This window comes from Nymphalis io, chromosome 8 (assembly GCF_905147045.1).
Source record: "Nymphalis io chromosome 8, ilAglIoxx1.1, whole genome shotgun sequence".
Taxonomy (NCBI): domain Eukaryota; kingdom Metazoa; phylum Arthropoda; class Insecta; order Lepidoptera; family Nymphalidae; genus Nymphalis; species Nymphalis io.
This window is the reverse complement of record NC_065895.1, coordinates 11734529-11756387: the sequence shown is the minus strand read 5'-3', so window position 1 is coordinate 11756387 and position 21859 is coordinate 11734529. Positions and strand designations below refer to the sequence as shown.

The window sequence follows — 21859 nt, the reverse complement described above, 5'->3', positions numbered from 1 at the left end:
CAGCGTAAAAAAAATCCCCTGAGGAGAGCTTATCTGCACGGTCTGATGAGTGGGTGGTACCTACCTAGACGAGCTTGCACTAATATTCTACAGGAAACAGCAGTTCTGTATTCCGGTTGTGTACCGGTTTTAAGGGCGAGTGAGTCAGTGTAATTACAGGCACAAGGGACATAACATCTTAGTTCCCAAGGTTGGTGGTCCATTGGTGATGTAAGCGATGGTTGACATTTCTTACAATGCCAATGTCTATGGGCGCTGGTGACCACTTACCATCAGATGGCCCATATGCTCGTCCGCCTTCCTATTCTATAAAAAAAAAGGCGTCGATGAAACAATTGTTTAGTAAATAAATTTACCGCAATGCAATTGAACAAGCTATAATATGTAATCATTTTCATAAATAATACTCATGGAATTGGGTCTACCTTACCATATTTACAGTACAATACAGTAGGAGCCAGTGAATGTCCCACTGCTGGGCTAAGACTTCCTTTTTTGAGAAAGTTGGGAGCTTATTCCACCACGCTTTTCCAATGCAGGTTGGTGGAATACATATGTGGCTGAATTTCAGTGAAATTAGACACATGCAGACTTCCTCACGATGTTTTCCTTCACCGTCAAGCATGAGATGAATTATAAATACAAATTAAATACATGAAAAGTCAGTGGTGCCTGTCCGGGTTTGAATCCACGATCATCGGTTAAGATTCACGCGTTCACTGGGCCATCTCACTTTATAGCATATTTAACTGTTTTAAATATATTTTCATTTATTTGACGTTTAATATTCAAATAAAACAAAAACTACCATCATATACAGATTTATTGATGTAAATATAAATACTAAGAAACACTTCCAATATACTTTGCTCCACATATTGTTTTATAAGATGCAAAATTTGAGATCATAATACTCAAACTTGTGCATCTCATAAACCTCCTCCAATACAAACGTGCATAAAACTACGTAGAAGAGATAGTAGAATACATTTACTAAATTCTAAATATTAAAATTTTAAACATTATATAATTTACGAAGTGCATGTGATGAAATTGTTTTGGCATTCGAAAATCCGTTGCTATTTGAAAATCAGTCTTCTATCCTGAGCACTCTGTGATCTTTGTGCTTCACGTCGTCTAAGCTGATACATTAATGATGTTTACCAGTACTGAATACATATTTCTCTGTTGAAATATATTTGTATGGAATAAAATATAAAAATAATTAATTACAAAATTAAATATTCAAATTATAAAAATAACAAAACATTGGACTTTCACTTAATCACAACATGTTATGAACAGATCAATTTATATAAACTATAATGGAATCGCTATAAAACGTAGATGACGCCGAACTTATTTAGACAGTCTCGTACTGGCTGCGGATCGAGCGAGCGAGACAGCATGCGAATACGACTCCGAGCAGCTGAAACAATGCGTTATATAAATAAACAGAAATAACATTTATGTTTAAACAAAATAATAAACTTTATTTCAAACTTCATTTATTTTTCGACCAAAAAATCAAGTATTTAAATAATCTTTTCCAAACAAAGTAAAGTTAAAAAAATAAATACTTAGATTCGCATATTCCGTGCGATTTATTAATATAATAATAACTGTTACATATAATATTCCGTTCGAATATTTATATCTACTTTACTTCCAAAATTCCGATAACAACCTCGTCGGCGTTCAAAACGCCATTTTTTCGCGAATCCGTAATTAATATCATAGATAATTCAAGATCTCGACCATTTATATCGCATTAATTTGTTTATTTGTTTTGCGGTTGGAATAGACTAAATGTTATCTTTTCTTGGAGTACAGATAACAGCCATAAGGTATATATGATGGGATTGGCAAATTAAACTCGAAGGTCACATTGGGATGTTGGGTCTGATCTGAACTGAATTCAATTATATTTGAAAATACTTACTTGCACAAATGCAATTCCAAGTCCAACTCCACCCAGGACGAGCGCTAGTTCTTTCATGTAGTTGAGGATCAGGTCGAGGCAGCCCTTCTTGTGGATGCTGGGGGAGTCGGGAGTGCAGTCGACGGTCATGTTGTTCGTGATCTCCTGTCCGGCGCAGCACGTGGCCGGGATGGGTTGTCCGCTCGCCTTCCAGTCCGACACACCGTATATACCGCAACATTGCATCTGTTGAATTAAATATAATATATAATTAAAAGACTCCTGTACTTAAGGAGTTATTCCACTACTGTTCAGAGCATATGTCAATACTGCCAAACTAATTCCAAAATTACTTACAGGATTAATTTGTAATTACATCCTGTGAATGTCCTACTGTTGAACTAAGACCTCTTCTTTTTTTTTTTTGAAGAGAAGGTTTAGATCTTATTCTACAATGCTGCTCCAATACGAGTTAATGGAATACACATTTGGCAGAATTTCAGTGAAATTAGACACATGCAGGTTTCCTCACGATGTTTTCCTTCAACATCAAGCATGAGATGAATTATAAACACAAACTAAGCACATGAAAATTCATTTAAACATTTACCTTTTAAACCATTTATTTTGCTACACACATACATTACATAGATTATACAGAAGAAAAATAATTAAATTTAAAGAATACAGTGTAGGTAGCAAGGGGTTCAATCTCAGTATAAGCTGTGCTAATGCACAGCACTGATTTTTAGATGATTCAGTGGTGCTTGCCCCGGTTTGAACCCACGATCATCGGTTAAGATTCACGCGTTCTTACCACTGGGCCATCTCGGCTCTTCTAAAGCAAATAGATAGGCAATTATACACAATGTCCTCATCTGTCAACCTGTATATATTATAAATATCTGCGCTATATATTTTTTTGGATTTTGCCATTTTATTATAGAAACAAATATTTTGCCCCCGAAAGGATGCACTCTTCGGAGTCACAAAGTTGATGCTACAAGTTTTTTAAGTTGTATCAATGTTATATAGACAATACATAATGTTATTGTAAAGATATTGTATAGCTGCTATAAATACCCCTACTTTGTTCAATTAAATACACGTTACAGTGTTCATGTTCCAACTTTTGTTACCAACTTGCGTGCCCTATCAGGCTTTGTGTAAGCCCGTCTGGGTACCACCCACTCATAACATATTCTACCGCCAAACAACAATACTATCTACTAACTGTTGTGTTCTGTTTGAAGGGAAGCCAGTGTATCTATAGGTACATAACATTTGAGGGGCCGGTTGGCGTTGTTGGTAGACCTTGCCTTTCACGCCGAAGGTTGTGGGTTCGATTCCCACCCAGGACAGACATTTGTGTGCGTGAACATGTCGGTTTGTCCTGAGTCCCGGTGTAATTATCTATATAAGTGTGTATTTACAAAAGAAAAGTAGTATATGTAGTATATCAGTTGTCTGGTTTCCATAGTACAAGCTCTGTACAAGCTGAATTTGGGATCAGATGGCCGTGTGTAAATAATGTTCCAGGATATTATTTATATAACATATTAGTTACCAAAGTTGCTGGCTCGTTGACGATGTAAATAATGATAGATTTATCATTCACCATCAAGAAGCCCAAAAAACAAGACAATTGTCGGTGTTCATTTTCTTATTTCTATAGTGTATATATATAAACAATTTGTTCTTTTATATTACAAAATAAATAACAGTATGAATATTTTATTTTATATAATAGTGATGATTTAAGTGAAATAAAGAACATAACGACATATTTAAACAATGATTTTACAGGAAGTTGTCGTGGTCATATAATGTGTGTATTGCAAAACGTTACGCGTCAAGGGTCGTCATTACACGCATTATATTATTACAATTGTTATTTGTGAAACAGTTACTTTCACTTTTTTGTCTCCATTTATCATTTGCATGGCTACGTGTTTTCTAGGGTCTAGGGTTGGAAACCCATGAAAGTAGTTCAGCAGAAAATTGTTATTGCACATAATTCGACTCAGTGTTTTCATGTAAGGATAGATGAGTTTTTTTTTGTAACAAACTGATCACAATTATTTCGCACCATCACAACAGTCACTGAGATGCTGGCCCTTCGGGCCAAAATGAAAAGACACGGCAACATTACTTGCCGGTGAGGAACAGCCCGGGTAAAGGGGGCAAAACCCCGAGGCCCGTACCCGGTCTGGCAAGGCCAGTCAGGAATAACCAGCTCTCTCTTTCGCATCTGCAGATCTACTACTTCTTGCTATTTTCCTTTCTATTAGCAATTGGTTTAAAACGGTTTTAAAACTACATTTTTTTATTGAGAGTCCAGAGAGTTTTAGTTTCACGAGCTGCTGTTTTCTTTTATTTTTACTCACTTTCATTGAACCAACCCATTTGAATAGAGATTAGATATAAAATTTATATTTTGGATACAGGTTTAAAGCGTAAAATATTACGATATTTTTAAAATAAAAAAGGCTCAATAAAACCAAATTTGATTCGAAAGTAAAATAAAAAATATTTACAATATTCGTATTTAACGTAAGAAATTATTCAATTTAAAAATGTTCTATATAAAACATAAATTAAATAATAAGTCACTGATTCATATGTTATTAGATATTTAATTGGTTGATTTCGGTTTCTTTAAATTTGATTGAAGACGATACATTTTGATCGAATTAACCGATGAAAATGAACGTTTAACACATTCGACTGATGTTTTTTGTAGCTCAAAAAAATCGGAAAACAGTTTAAAAGTTAATTTACAGTTTTTATGCAAGAACGGTCCAGATTAATGGTCTTCCCCAATTTCCACACCCTGAGTTAAGGTATTGAATGCACATATATTATATTAAGTAAGAATAACTCACATCAGTCTGGATAATGTCGTAGTTTTTCTTGATGTCCGGGTCGGTCGAGTATTGCTGGATCGATGCGTTGAGAGTGCGCACTATGGATGTTTCAAGCTCCGTGTGCTTCACATAACCAGCGATGCCGACCGCGAGCTCAGCTATGAATATCATCAGCAGGAACACTGAAAACTAAAAACAAGTCTTGTTGAATAATTATGCTTTTAAATATTTATTGGTAAGATATTGTGTTAGTTTTTCTAAGCGGGGAACAAATACATGTTGATTATGGTGTCCCTTTGACCGGTCACGGCATCCATTTTCAAAACTGAACTGCAGGAATTACAGTGCTAGTGTGTGCGGGCAAACACAGGTGCACTCTCTCATAATCCAACGGGTCAGCAATCCGACACGACCGGACAGATATCAGGCGCGGCACCAACGGCTTTACGTGTTTTTCGAGGCAAGAGTTTTTTATTGCGGGGGTCTAATTTAGTTTATTATACGGGGTTTATGAGATAGCTTGCTAGACTAACAAGGCAGTTCTACATACAGTAAAATTCTTATAAAACTATTATACACTATTTTCATGTATTTTATTTTTATATTTAGTGAATCTTACTTATTATTTGATAAAATAATTTTTAAGTCAAAAGTCGTTTGGGATACGTACGCTTAAGAAGCAAGATTTGATAGATAAATTGCAGTACTGTTGTTATCTATTAAGAGGGGACACGAACCTCCATATTACTATTTTACGTCACGTCTTACATGAGAGCTGAGATAGCTCAGATGATTGGATAACGTGTATTGTAATCTGAGATTGCAAGTTCAAGTCCGAACAAGTTCTATTGTTTTGTATGCCGCTATGTATTTATAATATATGTCATACTCAGAGATGAAGGAAAATATAACGAAAAAAACTCTATGTAGATGATGATTATTTTTGAAGGAGCAAAACTTTATAACAATTTACCTAAACAAGTAAAAACTCTAACAAATTTTCCTATGTTTAAATCTCGACTTTATAACCATATTCTGTAACGTTTCTCTGTTAAAATAATTCATTGAAACTGTTATCTCATCTGTTTTGCTGATCCGAACGAATTGTTATATTTATAATTTAGATATAAGTTCTCATGTAAATGACGTTGTCGTAATGAGAATAAAGTTCTATACACCGATATAGTAGAATAACCTTTAACTGAGCCCAGCAGTGGGTTACTAATATATCTGCTAATGATTACCATAGGTATATTTCGTACTTCCATATTAAGCAAATTTATTAATTTGAATCATTAAGGTTTCTTCATATACAATATCACTTTACAAAAATGGATTCAAAGGCGTACATTATTTTTAAAAGGTTTTGCATATATATGTCATAGAAACAACCTAGTTATAAAGGACAGAGGAAACTACAGTCACCATATCAAGGTTAGTCTTCAATCAACCGCATCATCCATTGTGAAGACGTTTGTATTTTTTTTAAATACACACTGTGATCGATTTTAATAAATATCACGACCAAAGTCAACAAATACACTGATAATTTTTTTTATAAGTTTACTTAGTGTTAAGCTAATAATTTTAACGTTGCAAAATACAGATTAAAAATAAAATACTCTGAATGTTACGACAGGTCTTCCTTCTAGTAAAAAGTATCAGTTTATTGGTGTAAAAAAAAACCAAAATGGCACCTGTGTAACACACACACTTGTGCACTATAATAATATGTCCTGCGCAGTTGGCTAGTCTTCCTTGAGAATGGCCAGAGATATTTATTAATTGTACTTGTTCCGAATTCTAAATATATATCTAACAACAAATAATTATAGTTCGGGTATTTTTTCGAATATTATAGGTACTTTTCATTACGTTATATATCAAAATGATAGGCACTATGACAAGGCACTATTTTATCTGTGGGTAATAAATAAGGAAAAAATAATCAGGATTTTACAAATTGTAGCTGAATCATAATAAGTTTACTCATAGTGCTTGTCTCCCGAGTGTCTTGTAGCCGAGATGGCCCAGTGGTTAGAACGCGTGAATCTTAACTGATGATCGTGGGTTCAAACCCGGGCCAGCATCACTGAATTTTCATGTGCTTAATTTATGTTTATAATTCATCTCGTGCTTGACGGTAAAGGAAAACATCGTGAGGAAACCTGCATGTGTCTGATTTCATTGAAATTCTGCCACATGTATTCTACCAACCAGCATTGGAGCAGCGTGATGGAATAAGCTCCAAACCTTCTCCTCAAAAAGGGAGAGGAGGCCTTAGCCCAGCAGTGGGACATTAACAGGCTGTTGCTGTACTGTTGTCTCACTTATACATAATATTTATATTATGAAATTCAAAACGCGAATATATTGATTATTATTACTTCACTATCATTCTATTAATTTTGTTATAATAGGATATTCATGTTTTTTGAGCAGACTGATTACTTAATAGGCGTTTAATTTTTTTTAACTTTTATTATTTATACAATACAATATGCTGTGATTTAATATTTTTTCTTTAAATATAAATGGTACCTAACGGAAAGTATAATCTTCCAATCAAAAATTTTAACCGAATTGAGAACATCCCTACTTTGTGAAGTCGGTTAAAAATTAAATTACTTCGAGAATTAAATGTAAATATTGATTTATCGTTATTTAGGTGTACTTATCAGATCACTTACTTACTAAATTCGAGAAATCGTTTCGAGTTTAAACTGTCGCCGTCCTAGATGAAATTTCAAAAACAAGCGACGGCACATAAAAATGTTAATTAATAAATCGGTAAATTACATTGATTTATAAATGTATATACATTGTAGTTATTTATGTTTCAGCTTCAGTACTAGATAGTGAGCATCGTAAACGCGTATCACGAGTGCTTCGAAAATAGTTCTTATCGGAGCACTTATGGCCGTTCGTTATATAAATACATACATGATACTCTATGTAAATGAATATAAATGCAATATGTATGTTATTGAATATGTACTGATTTTATACATAACTTATAAAAAAACACTATTATTATTCTACTAATAGAGAATGTGGTTGAGTTAATGATTCATCTATGATGATAATCATTAACGTGTTTTAAAATTAGCGTCGATTATATGTAAACGAATGAAAGTAGATATATACTAATGCTACTTTTAACAATTGACTTCTCCGGTGAATTTTAATTCTGGTAACCCTAGAATGCAGATTGATTTGATATGTTTTACCTTTCATTATTTGTATACTAATTAAACAATGCAACAGACAATCAAGGCTTTAATAACATAATTATTGAAGCCATTCCATGACGTCACAATATTCTTTAAAAGATAACAGGTTTTAAAATCCAGTCTTACTTACTTTCTTTTATAACTATAAATGTTTTTTTTTAAGATAGGCCTGACACATTTACGATGTCGCTGACTGAAATAAATAATACCGTACGTAACAACTGTATGTACAAGTAATTAATCGATTGCACCCAATTAACTTCTTAGATGAAGCACGACAGACGTAATCAGATATATTTTTTTCGTGGTCTAATGCTAAATATATATTATGTTGCAATCAAATGAATATTCTCGAACGCTAAGCCACACTAATACTTACGTGAATTATATATAAAAACCGACCTATTTCTTAGATTCCGAAAATACTTACGTCGAACAAATGTGATCAAATTAAATAGGTATTTTAAAGTTTTTGAGATAGAAACTCAGTAGTTAGCAGATTTCAACAATTATATCATATGTAATAATAATAACACAACAAAATTATATATTCTACATGGATATCAATGAATACTAACTGCACACTTATTATCTATTTAACCTTGTACAGAACAACATATGCGTTATATATAATAATTATTTCAGTTTTGTTAACTTTATATAAAAAAGTGTTGATCAAAATATGCTTACAAAGTTGGTCGTACTTTCTTTTATTATGTGTATTCCTTTAACCAATTATAGTCTTGTCTTGTGCGCATACGCATACAATGTTTCATTCCGGTTATAATTGAATATTTGAACGTACCAATCAGATTGTGTTGGTATTTTTTTCAGCTTTCGACAGCTGTGGTCGATAAATGCCCGTTGAGTGTTAACTGAGTATTGAGCCTTAAAATTCGTTACTATATGTCCTTAGGTCACATTCATTTGTTTATTATAAAACGTTTTTTATCATTAATAGGCCAGCGTTTGACCGTTGTCTTGCCTGATGTTAAGCATAGACACGGTCTAGGATGTGGCACGCTTGCCTAGAAAAATCCTGTTCACTCTGGATTTGAAGACACCAACGTTGTACCGCCTTTTAGTTAATTCTATTATCGGTAAGCAAAACGAATCGTTTCTTAAATTCCTTCCCTTCTTATTCTTTAAAATGAAAGATGAACACATACGACACCTTTCATAAACACGAACACACACGAACTCAAATGGACCTATTAACATCAAATTAAAGAAAAGGAAGCGTCCGTTTAGGAGATGAGACGACCAACGTGTCAGAGGTCACGGATTCTAATCTTTTCAATTGCTTGCGGTCTACTTTTAACTGCTAGTAAAATTGTTATTGTTACCTTTCGCATGCAAAAGGCTTTAAGAGTGAGGATTATTTTATATACGATAGAAGGCTGTGATTGTTTTTTGTTTTTAATAAGCATATTGGACGTCTAACTCGCTTCCTGAGCTTCTAAATTCAAATTAATTTATTCAATGTATAAGAACCGAGAAGAACAAGCGAAAACAACACGGAGATTTTAAGCATTTTTTACTATCAGTTATAATATTGCAACATTAAATTTGTGAAATAACGATATTTAAATGGCCGCATTTATCGTGTCGTCGAACAGGTTTCACTCGAAATCATTTTAATGCAACCTGCATTATGTTAACGAAGACACTGTGACGTAATATTTATGAGACATAAAACTGAAGCCTTAATATAGATATCATCCCATTAAATGTATTGCTAATCAGTTAAACTACATTTAATACTAATTTTGAGTTGTTTGATTTTTAAGAATTTACGTTAAAGCTTTTATGCCTATATACTTTGTTTATATCTTCTAGCTTCCGCTTGCATCGATGCGGTGGGTGGTCAGGTGTTACGTAGCATGTGTTAAGTCAAGTTATAAACTATTTATATTCCATCGTAATCTGTTCAGCTGTTTTTGCGTGATCGAGTAAGAATCGTCAACATTTACATCAAATTTTACATTTATAATATTCGTATAATATCCTTTAAGAGATCAAGTCGAAATGTATTATAAATTGAGAAAAATATTTTAAAGAGATTTTTAGCCAACTTTGATTTTATTTACATACTACCGTAAGAGGTAAGCGAGGCCGTCGTCTCGCTGGACATAAATTAAATCTGATTGAAGGACATACCTACATACATACAAACGTACTTTCACATTTATAAAAATAAGGTTAATATAAAAAATAATAATATAAGAGTACTGAACAGATATATTCTGATTTACGTTACAATTTATAAGAAGAAAATGAAATAGTTAGCGACTTATCAAAATTAAACTCATAAAGCGTTTCCTAAGTCTATATTATATCGTCATCAGGTTTTTAATATTTACTACACGTTAAAGGGTGCTGTATGTTCAAGCGATCGCAGCTACAGGCAAAAGGTAAATCGATTAATTTGCTCCGGCCCGATTTCGGTCACCGTTGCCAATTTTTCTTAAGTGCGCATGACCAGCAGCACTCTCTATCACTCTAATAATCCGAGAGTATTGCGCTCCGACACGATCAGAGAGGGTTCAACGCAGGGTAAACGGTTTTACGTTACAGTGGAGTGTAAAATACGCATTAAAACCAACTTGAAAACTTTTTACTGGCCCGACCCGGAGATTGAACCTAGGCCCTCGGGATCAGCAGCCTTATAAAATAAACAAACAGACGGTCCAATATAAAATATCTACGCTGTGGTCAGTAATTAATCGTTATAAGAAATCGTACACGATATGTTGCATTAAAAGAGAATTATATTTCTGTAAACCTTCTAATGTTGGTGCCTGTGGCCAAGCTGAATTATTAAAATAGGGTTATGTAACCACTAAATGCTTGTTTGTAGGTTAAATATGAAAAAATGTCTGTAATTTTAAGCTCTTGGTCTAAATAAATGTTTAAGTTTTATATACACCGCCCAAAGGCATTGGCGTAAGAAATATCAACCATGTTGGTTAGGGATAATGCCATGGCAACACTGACTTTGGAAACTTAAGATATTTTTAATCTACAATTGGATACGAATAATATCCCAAATCGCTTGACAACAACGGCCAATTATAAAAATTAGCCACGATAGTAAGGCAGAATATATTATAGGGCACGGTTGCACAAACACAGGTGCCTCGCTAGTCCGATGGGACGCCAGTATAACACGACCGCAAATTAATATATATATATATATATATATATATATATATATATATATGCAGCTTTTAAGTTGATAGTTGGTATTGTTGTTGTTGACAGTACCTCAAAGGTTGCTGCCACAGTACTCACCTACCACCAAAGTACAATAAATGGTGCAGCAGTAAATTGATTACAAAAAATAATAATTAAAGAGATATTGCAACTCTCACGGGACATTCGCTAGAACATTAACAGCCTTACTTTATAAACACTGTATAGCAATTAATTAAACAATGCCGTGTCTTCTTCTTTCGAATGTCAACACGATAATGATAGAAAGGGACAAATCTATGTTTCAACTAATCAGTCACTAAGCAATTTTTATAAGTCCGTAAGTGTAAAGTACATAATGAAATCCAACTTCACTCAATCAACGGAATATCACAGTTAAGTGTAGTCGGGTAATGAGAGATGTCGCGTGTTTCGTATTGTTTAATAGTTGAATAACGGAAGCCCTAATAATGAACTCTTAGAACTTAACTAATCGGATTTCCGCCGTACAATCTGTCCATATAACAAAATAATATACAAGTCGAAGCGTAAAAGTTATATTATGTACAACCGTATCACGCTTAAACCAAAATATCTTTTGTTATTAAAACATCTTTCGAGGTATCACATAATTGGCACGGTTATTTTTATAAACAAAAGTTTTTTTTTGTAGAATAGGAAAGCGGACGAGTATATGTGCCACCTGATGGTAAGTGGTCACCAACGCCTATAGACATTGACATTGTAAGAAATATTAACCATCGCTTACATCACCAATGCGCCACCAATCTTGGGAACTAAGATGTTATGTCCCTTGTGCCTGTAATTACACTGGCTCACTCACCCTTCAAACCGGAACACAACAATACCATGTACTGCTGTTTTGCGGTAGAATATCTACCACCAGTAATTATATTTGGACTTAAAAAAGAATTTAATGCATTTATCATATTTTTATTGAAATTCACTTGCTAGACAGTATGATGGTGTTAGCAAGACTTGCAACTGTTATTTATAATATTGTCATTTATTTAAAGTACCGTCAAATAAATGCTATCTTTTATGAAGATTCGCTAGTAAATAATTTAAGAAATCATGGAGGACAAACGTTAATTTTTATTAATTAGGACTATTTTAACTGAAGATTATTACGTCAAAAACAAATGACCATAATTTTAAAATACATAAAAATATTTTAAACCACGTTATGTTAATCAAATTAAAAACGTAACAGACATATAAAACTGACTATCATGAATAAAATCTAAGAAAATTATGATACGTATACCTGTAGGGGCGGTATTCATATCATACCGATCCGTTGAATATCAGCCTGCACTCCCCTTCCCCCCGGTTATTGTGCTCAAGGTGCTGTGCTAATTAGGCTACGGTTAATTAATTGCTGTGGCATAATTATGCCTGTGGTCGTTAAGCCCGAGCATTATGGTATTGAACAACGAAGATGTATTTTGATAGGCGTTTTCTTGTTTTAATATAAATTTAATTTGTAACTTAATTCATTATTAATATAAAGCCAAAAAATTCCCGCTCGCGGCTTCGCAAGCGTATGAGGTGTTGGTACCATATGTCTTTTTCTCTACACTTGAGTAGTTAAGACGTGAAAAAGTTACAAAGAAACAAACAATATTTATAATATTAGTAAGGATAAAACTTATAGAGGCGGTCTCGCTTGCGGAGTATTAAATACCAATAGTTTCAGTGAGTTTACAATCGTTTGTTCTAGACGTTTGTAATTACTAAAACGTATTTAACAACATTTTTACGTGACGTGTTATGCAAAATCAGTCAGTCAGTCATGCAGGACATTGTTTTTTACATCCTTTTATAAGACAAATAAGAATGTATATTTGACCCGGTTCTTTTATCTGATTACAACTAGTACACAGACAAAACATTTAGGACTTTAATTTTAGAAGCTGATTATAGATTAGACTATAATCACTAAGATAAGCTTCCGAAAAGTGGATACCGAGTTTTGATCTGAGATTTAGCATATTATACCCTTAATTAATATTGTGACACTTTTATCGAAATGATATTTGGAGTATTGCAGACGAGAAATCGAAATTTGAAAGTTGTTATTTTTCATCTGAGCAAGTATAAAGTTGTGTCTAAATCACAGAGAAGTCGGATTCGCTTATAATTGGTTTCATAATCTTATTTTCATATTTTATGAGACAACTTGAATAAAGAATATTTATATTTTTGATAAAGAAACCTCGCAAATCTAGTAATTATGTAGCTTACAGGGCTCCGTAGATCCGCAGGTTGAATTCCCAGATCGAGCTACTAAAAGTGGGTCAACCAATAAAAGTGGGTTTCCGTCATATAATTCTTAGTAGAAGCCCGAGGTTAAGAAGTTGGTGTAGTTGCTTTCTTGTGGTTGTAATTGGTTGTGCTTCTAATATTTCCTCGATATTGTCAAATTGCCATCACATCGAAATATGATAATGAAAGAATAGGCATTTCCCCAAACACATAAACACGTAAGATTTGCCGCGCTATTGGCGAGTCCTTATAATTCGGTCACAAGGGCTTCTTAATCTTGTGAAATGTCGATTTAGAAGTACTTGTAAAAGTCTAGTTTTTTTTTTTTTTATAGAATAGGGAGGTGGACGAGCATATGGGCCACCTGGTGGTAAGTGGTCACCAAACGCCCATAGACATTGGCATTGTAAGAAATGTCAACCATCGCTTATAGCCAATGCGCCACCAACCTTGGGAACTAAGATTTTATGTCCCTTGTGCCTGTAATTACACTGGCTCACTCACCCTTCAAACCGGAACACAACAATATCAAGTATTGCTGTTTTGCGGTAGAATATCTGATGAGTGGGTGGTACCTACCCAGACGAGCTTGCACAAAGCCCTACCACCAGTATATACCAGTTGTATAATCTTAGTTGAAAAGTATATATTGAGATTGATTTTACATTTTTGTTTTCTTTATATCATTATAACTTTTTAACTGGTTGACTGTGCTTCGTCACATCTTATGATGCAAAGTGCTGTCGCTGTCTGTCTGAAGACGATAATCTCAAATTCATGGGGAATCTTAAATAGGAATATGACGATTGGTTGGTCGTTGAAGATTTCGGAAAAAATCATAACGGCTGGGATCTTTAACCAATAGAGTTATATGTATAATATTCAGTAACAGCCTGTAAATGTCCCACTGCTGGGCTATGGCCTCCTCTCCCTTTTTTGAGGAGAAGGTTTTGGAGCTTATTCCACCACGCTGCTCCAGTGCGGGTTGGTAGAATACACATGTGGCAGAATTTCGATGAAATAAGACACATGCAGGTTTCCTCACGATGTTTTCCTTCACCGAAAAGCACGAGATGAATTATAAACAGAAATTAAGCACATTTAAATTCAGAAGTGCTTGGCCGGGTTTGAAACCACGTTAATCGGTTAAGATTCACGCGTTTTTACCACTGGGCCATCTCGACTTTTCATTTATATACAACATTGTATAATATTATTTATACGTTTTAGACGCTTATTCAACTAGTGCGAAGCCGGGACCGGTAGCAAGTTATGTTATTATGTTGTGTTTATTCAATTGTTTGATCATTTGAACAGCTCAATGGGTATAAATATGAATGTTTTTTTAGAATAGTACAAGCATTTCCGGTTTCCGCTATGATAATGAGATAGCAAAAACAGAGAATGAACTACAAAAGAACATAATTACCAATATAATTATATCGCAATATTGCTGGAAAGTCCCCATTATCTAAAGACGCATTAGCTTTCAAAAACATTAAGTTAATTACTTATTCATTTTAATGCATTAATAAATAATGCGGATGTCTGATTTCGTAAATAATTAGGGCAAAAAAGGCAATAATAGCACAGGAATATTAAGAGTTTATTAAAAATAATGGCACATAATGTTTTCAAATTAGTATTACGATGTGTATCAAAAGATTTTTTTTATTTTTTTTTATATTTGCCGGGAAGGCAAATGACTCAAAACGCGAGGACGGCCAGTACAGTCGGGAAAAATGATCTAATTAATATTTATAAAAGCTTCGCTAGGTTTTAACGAGCATTTCAACTATGTTGCGTTTGCAATATCGAATTCTGAATTATATTATTAACATATACGAATAAAATAAAACTAAATGGAAAAATAGAAATATTTTACAGTGAAAATTGGATTTGTTTTATCAATCATCAATTAAATTGTCTATATTCTAATTTTGTTTTAAATACCACGAGGTAAACAACGTGTCGTCTACCCACATATATGCGTCACGATGGGTCACGCCCCGCTAACACGATAGGTTTACGAGGAAGCATATATTAAAATAATCGATCCCGCGACCGTCGACACTGAAGCCAAAAGAGATAGATCGATGCGTCAGTAGGTCTTCACACTGCATCTTCATTTAAAATTGAATTTAAATTACCATATTACGCAATAAACAATTGAGTTATTTTGTTTTTTATTCTATGCACTATAAAGAAAGGTATTGTGTTCATGAAGACAAAGTATCAACTTCCCAGTTATTTTAGCGTCAAACACGAGAGTGAGCCAGTGCATTTGGCAGGATAAATAAGCTTTGGTTAACAAAGTTGATAGAGCACTGTGAATTTATAATAACAATTATCATGATTCCCTCCAATGAAAAAATCTAGCTGCATGAGTTTGTAAGTTACCTTTATATTTACAATGAAAAATCGTCATAAATTATACCAGTAAGCAAATAATGAATCGATATGTTTTATAAATATGTCTCAATGTTTGAGTCATTGTACCTAACTATTCAATATGTGAAACAATTGCAATAACTTGAATGGTGTATTATTCACAATGTTATCTATATAAAATAAACAAGACTCGGAATGCCATTTCAGATCGAATTGTTTACAAGTACTGCTTGTAAAAACAAGATAATTCCAATATAGATATTACAGATTGCGTCGTCATAGCTTCGTCTGAAGATTGGACATGGAATATAATTAAATATTCTTTATTGTCTTAACCAATTAACTTTTTTTTATTAAAATTTATTATTCTTATATCAAATAAAATTTAATGATAAAGGAAACAACAAAAGTATTTTTTTTACACCACACATTACATTGTAATACTTGCATAAATTGATTTCCTAGTTTTCTAAGTCGGTCAGACTTGATTATACTTAGATTAAAGTGAGTGTTCACTGATAGGCAATGTTAATGTATAATATAATTATTATATTAATTACTTACCGTTACAATCATGCAGTGGTTCTCCTTAACAGCACCGCAGCATCCAAAGAAGGCGACGACAAACACAATCAGGCCAACGATGATCAGGATTACCGGAGCTGATGTGTAGAAACTCTCATCGGTCAGGCTAACATAAGGATGAGCGTTGATTTCTGACTTGGCACCAACTATCAGGATTATCAATCCTGTTATCTAAAAACAAAATACAATACTTTAATGAAAGCAAGCAATTTATTTTTATAACATTTTTTTTAATTAAAAAAATTATTTTTATGTACATTAAGTACACATATTTAAGAAAAGATTTGATTTTGATTCTAAGAAAATAATTATTGTTAGTTATAAATTAGTTATCTTATGAACTACTCATGTTGGTATTCCATAAATAAAAAATAAGACATATTAGTTTTTTCTTTTATGAAAAAAAAAACATTCTATTAACAACCATATGTTAACATCAAAATTGAAGGCAGTATTTTACTAATGTCACAAATAAAATTAATAACTTTGAAAAAGAAAAGTGTTTAGAACTCAATTTAATATTTGCTTTTTTAATATAAACTTGTAGGAACGAGTTTATACGAAATATTATATTGTGCAATAATTAAGTGTAAAATGATTTCATGATTTGAATGCACAAAAAAAAACAAATTGGCATTCTAAGCTTTAAGATTTAAGGCTCTCGTCTTTTAATTATTCAATAAGTTACAAATTCCCACGTTACAACCCACCTTCAAGTCAAAAAAAGTTAAGGAAAAATAATACTTACGGCGAATAAAAGATTGAAGGAAAATAACAAGTACTTCACACAAGACATTCCTGCGCCAATAGCCATTTTTAAATCACTTATTCTTCTTTTCTAATTATAAAACTTTATCTGGAACAAAAGAATATTTTTTACTCCCTTTCGCTGCGCATATAACAAGCCAAAACATCGATTTGCGTTGTTGACTCAGCCAAACGAGCTTTCAAGGATAGTAATATTCGTCGCAACTTTCTTTTGTTATATATTTATGCTTATAATAATTCTTTAAATAGTAATTTTTAAATTGCGAATAAAATCCTGAGCTTACCGCCAAATAAAAAAATATTATTTTGGATGAAGCAAACGATATTTAACACGCAGCTACCACGATCCACGAAACTCGGCAATTGTTAATGTTACCAGCTTACAACAGTCTTATGTTATTATTTAAGATTGCCACTCTAAATATTGTTTTCAATTTTAAGTAAAAAATCATTTGTTCTTATTATTATTTGATAGAAAAATACGTAACTTTTTAAAACTACGATTCTGGAAAAAATAAACCATAAACTGATATGATAAGTTGAAGTTTGGATTTTATTGGCATATGCGAAATTACATTGCTCAAGACCAGGCAGTGAAATTGTAAATGTTACAAATAATATTCAAACAAATCTTTAAGTTCTAAAAACGTTTATTAAAAACCATCTCAAGATTAGAAGAACATGTCAAGATAACTTAGATATGGGATAATGAGATTGATATAATATTATCATCTCAGTTCCAGTTACCTTATCACATATATTTTCTTAGACCGCGGAACGTTTTGTTTGAATAAGTGCTTACGTCTTATAAAAAATGCAACTACCAAAGTTCTTGAAATCAATAAGGTATTTGTTAGCAGCTATAAACGGTTTATTTTTGGTAAGAATAGTTGTCATGCATTAATTTAATTCCTATATAAAAGGTGAATTTAATATTAATATTTATTGTAGCTAACTGGAATAACTCTTCTGATAATCGGTGTAGTGGTGCTGGTTGCTTTTAATCAGTATGATACCTTGATGACGAAGAGATTCTTTACTTTATCTGGTTTTATTATCGCGACCGCTGTGATCATCTTCCTTGCCTCTTTACTTGGATTTTATGGAGCTTTTTCAGAACAGTTTTACTTTATTGCAGGGGTAAGTAATATGCTGTAGACATTTATTTAAAGTGATATTATTTATTGTAGAATATTAAAAAGCTATATCGGTGTCTGCTAATATTTTATCATTATTTCAACAAACGTACAGATTAATGCTGATACTTTTTGAAATACCAAGCAACTTTAAAAACTTTTATTTGTAAACAATTATTATAGTATGATTAAGAAGTCATATAATGGTAGTATATATTTAAGAAATAAAAAACCTGAATTTGTCAGTTGACTTATGTTAGCTATTTTATTTTATAAGGCATTATGATTTTACATTAACGTTTCTATGGTCATGATATGACTCGATTAGGAATTTCAAAAATATATTTTTAGTCTTTTTTTAAACACAGCCGATTTGATCCAGTAAATAGATTGGGTTGGGCTTAACTGAACTTACTATGGGTAAGCAGCACTAAATTTTCAAGTGCCTGACTAATTTGTGTTTATAATTAATCGCGTTCTCAGTGGTGAAGGAAATTATCGATAGGTAACTTACGTACAGCGGACGAAATTCTACCAAATGTTTATTTAGCAATTTGTATTGTTGTTGAACGTCGAGTAGCGCGGTGGAATAAACTCCAAAATTTTCGGTACGATGAGAGTAAGCCTTTGACCAGCTAGTTTTTTTTAATATAACAAGTCCTATTTAATTAGTATATTTCTCATATTTTCTTATTAATAATTTGAATAACATTGTGTGTAAATACTATATGTAACTTTACAGTATGTTGTACTTCTTTTGGTTATACTGGTATTCGAGATTACAATTACGATTTTGGGATTCGGCCTACAAAACGATGCAGCCAATGAGATAAGGGCTCCAATGTCACAAAGTCTACAGTTTTATGAGAGTAGAAGAGAAGTTGCTGTTATCTGGGATGATTTACAAATGGGAGTAAGTTTAAAGGAAGGGATTATTAGTTGCAAAATTTCTGTAAATTCAGTTACAACATTATTTTTTTAATGTCATAGGCAGGCGGACGAGCAAATGAGACACATGATGGTAAGCGGTAACCTCCGTCCATAGACATTGGCTATGTAAGAAATAATAACAATTCCTTACATTGCCAATACACCACCGACCTTAGGAACTGAGATGTTATGTCCCTTGTGCGCGTATTTACACTGGCTCACTCTGATACTGGTGGTAGAGCTTTGTGTAAGCTCGTCTGGGTACCACCACTCATCAGATATTCTACCGCAAAACAGCAGTACTTGGTATTGTTGTGTTCCGGTTTGAAGGGTGAGGGAGCCAGTGTAATTACAGGCACACGGGACATAACATCTTAGTTCCCAAGGTTGGTGACGCATTGGTGATGTAAGCGATGGTTAACATTTCTTACAATGCCAATGTCTATGGGCGTTGGTGACCAATTACCATCAGGTGGCCCATATGCTCGTCCGCCTTCCTATTCTATAAAAAAACCCCTTCAAATCGGAACGCAACGATACTAAGTATTGCTAATTAGCGGTAGAATATTTGATGAATAGGTGATGCCCACCGAGACGGGCCTGCACAAAATTACTACACCACTATTATATTACAACTAGGTATATTAAGAAATATGACCTTTTCTATTTGAGGCTTAATAATAAATATATGAATGATAATTTCATATTTATAATATAATTATTTTTTAATTAACCATTTATTTATGTCGTGGATAGATTTGTGACTTTTCATTATTTTTAATATTTGACTTTTGAACTTTTAGGAATATCGTAATAAGCTAGGTTTTACGAATTCAGTCCTACATTGGACTAAGTCGCATTGGTCTGACAGCAAAGATTTGCATAATAATGAATTTATGTTTTAATACATACTTACGCACTATAATATCAAGTGTGCTATTGTCTAGTCCTTTAATTTGACTGAAATTCAAATAGAAGGGATTTTTAATATGTGTCGAATTTAATTTTAAAATATATTTTCCTAGTTCAAATGCTGTGGCATCGCAGGTCGCCACGATTGGAACCCTAATAGAATACCAATAAGCTGTTGTCACATTGACTACGGAACTATATCTCCCTTCGAATGCACAGCGGCAAATGCGTACACCGTTGGATGTGCGAGTGTACTTGGGGAATGGCTTGGATACAATGCGTATGCTGTTGGCGTTACTGGGGCTTTTGTCACTAGTTTACAGGTAAGTACACCGCTCACAAGTACACGATATATATGAATTTTGAGTATGTATTTCAATATAATTGCAAGATTGGCATACAATTATCTAACCTTAAAAATAGGTAACTAGTTTAGGTACTCACCGTGTATTGTAGATAAGTTTCATAGACAATTATTAATGTGATATTTGATTATATTCTATCATTTTTAAGAAAGAGCTAAGATGAGGAATTGTATTTATTATTTATGAGAACCTGCATGTGTCAGATGAAAATGTGCTGCAATGTATTATATTGTATACCAACTCATATTTGACCAGCGTGGTGAAACTAGCCTAAAAATTTCTGTTATACGTTCAATTTGTAGGGGTTTTATGATGGAGTTGGTATAGCTGTAAGTATAGAAATAAAACATTATTTAAAAAAAAAAATAATATCTACTATTCTTAAACTGTTACAGGTAGTAATAATAGCTGGAGCTGCATGGCTGGCATACCGGTCAAGATTTGAAGAAGTTGAACTTGAATCCTAAATACTCTATAATTAAAAACTGTTCAATATAAAATAAATAGATATTAAATAAATGACAAACACAATCCAAAATATATGTATAAAATGAGTTGACTTAGAATTTGTTAGTTGTTTTTTGCATTAATTACTAAGAATTGTATACTTACTAATAGTAAAATTAAAATTCAAGTGTATTTATGACTAATTAATACAAACGTTTAGAGCTGGTTAACTCTAGGTCGTGATGATACGTTTTTTCGAAGTTAGAAACTATATGCTAACAACTCACAACACAACAGACACATTCGTTACATCATTTGGTAAAATACAGTTTTTTTTTTCTAATTTGATTCCTAAGGCGAAGATCTAAAAGTATGTCCATCATTGATTTTTTTTTCTTTTTAACTTTCAGACCCGACTTCGAAATGTCATAGGTATTAAGGCTGGTCCGCGTCCGCCCGCAATATCACGCACAAGGACAAGCCGTCTGTAGAAAATTATCTAATATTTTTATTATTATTATTGCAATCCTTTATTTATTCTAGCCGAGTTTTATTTTAGATTAAATATTTTGCTAAAATGAATTATATATATGTTATTTTCTATCAATTATTTAATATAACGTCATGATCTAGAGACTGCAGGACTCTGAATACTCAAATACATGAATTAACTTAATTCGTTAACAAAAGACAATAATTACGGGTGAAATATATGGTATTTTATTAAATATTTATTAAACACAATTAAATTAATCTTAATGTTTAGTCCCTAAAGTAACACTTTCTGTTTAAAGTTAAAAATGAAAATTAATTAACTTTT

The 21859-nt window shown here is 32.8% G+C and overlaps 2 protein-coding genes across 3 annotated transcripts; one reads left to right on the top strand and one right to left on the bottom strand.

Annotated features, from left to right (window-relative positions):
• Positions 1 to 805: 805 nt before the first annotated feature.
• Positions 806 to 17644, bottom strand: LOC126770082 (CD63 antigen-like). Of its 2 annotated transcripts, XM_050489239.1 has the most exons (6): positions 17534 to 17644; positions 17230 to 17337; positions 16461 to 16652; positions 4807 to 4977; positions 1943 to 2167; positions 806 to 1429 (listed from the first exon to the last, which is right to left on the bottom strand). In XM_050489239.1, the coding sequence occupies exons 2-6, from the start codon at positions 17293 to 17295 to the stop codon at positions 1364 to 1366; spliced, it is 720 nt and encodes a 239-aa protein (XP_050345196.1). In that variant the 5' UTR covers positions 17296 to 17337; positions 17534 to 17644; the 3' UTR covers positions 806 to 1363. The 2 variants fall into 2 exon arrangements, with proteins under 2 accessions (XP_050345196.1, XP_050345195.1); XM_050489238.1 differs by lacking the exon at positions 17534 to 17644 and having other exon boundaries at positions 17230 to 17401.
• A 379-nt stretch (positions 17645 to 18023) lies between these two features.
• LOC126770086 (leukocyte surface antigen CD53-like) lies at positions 18024 to 21515 on the top strand. Its single transcript, XM_050489242.1, has 5 exons — positions 18024 to 18129; positions 18201 to 18389; positions 19128 to 19298; positions 20341 to 20550; positions 20988 to 21515. Exons 1-5 carry the CDS (start codon positions 18064 to 18066, stop codon positions 21057 to 21059), a joined length of 708 nt encoding a protein of 235 aa, XP_050345199.1. The 5' UTR covers positions 18024 to 18063; the 3' UTR covers positions 21060 to 21515.
• The last annotated feature ends 344 nt before the right edge of the window (positions 21516 to 21859 follow it).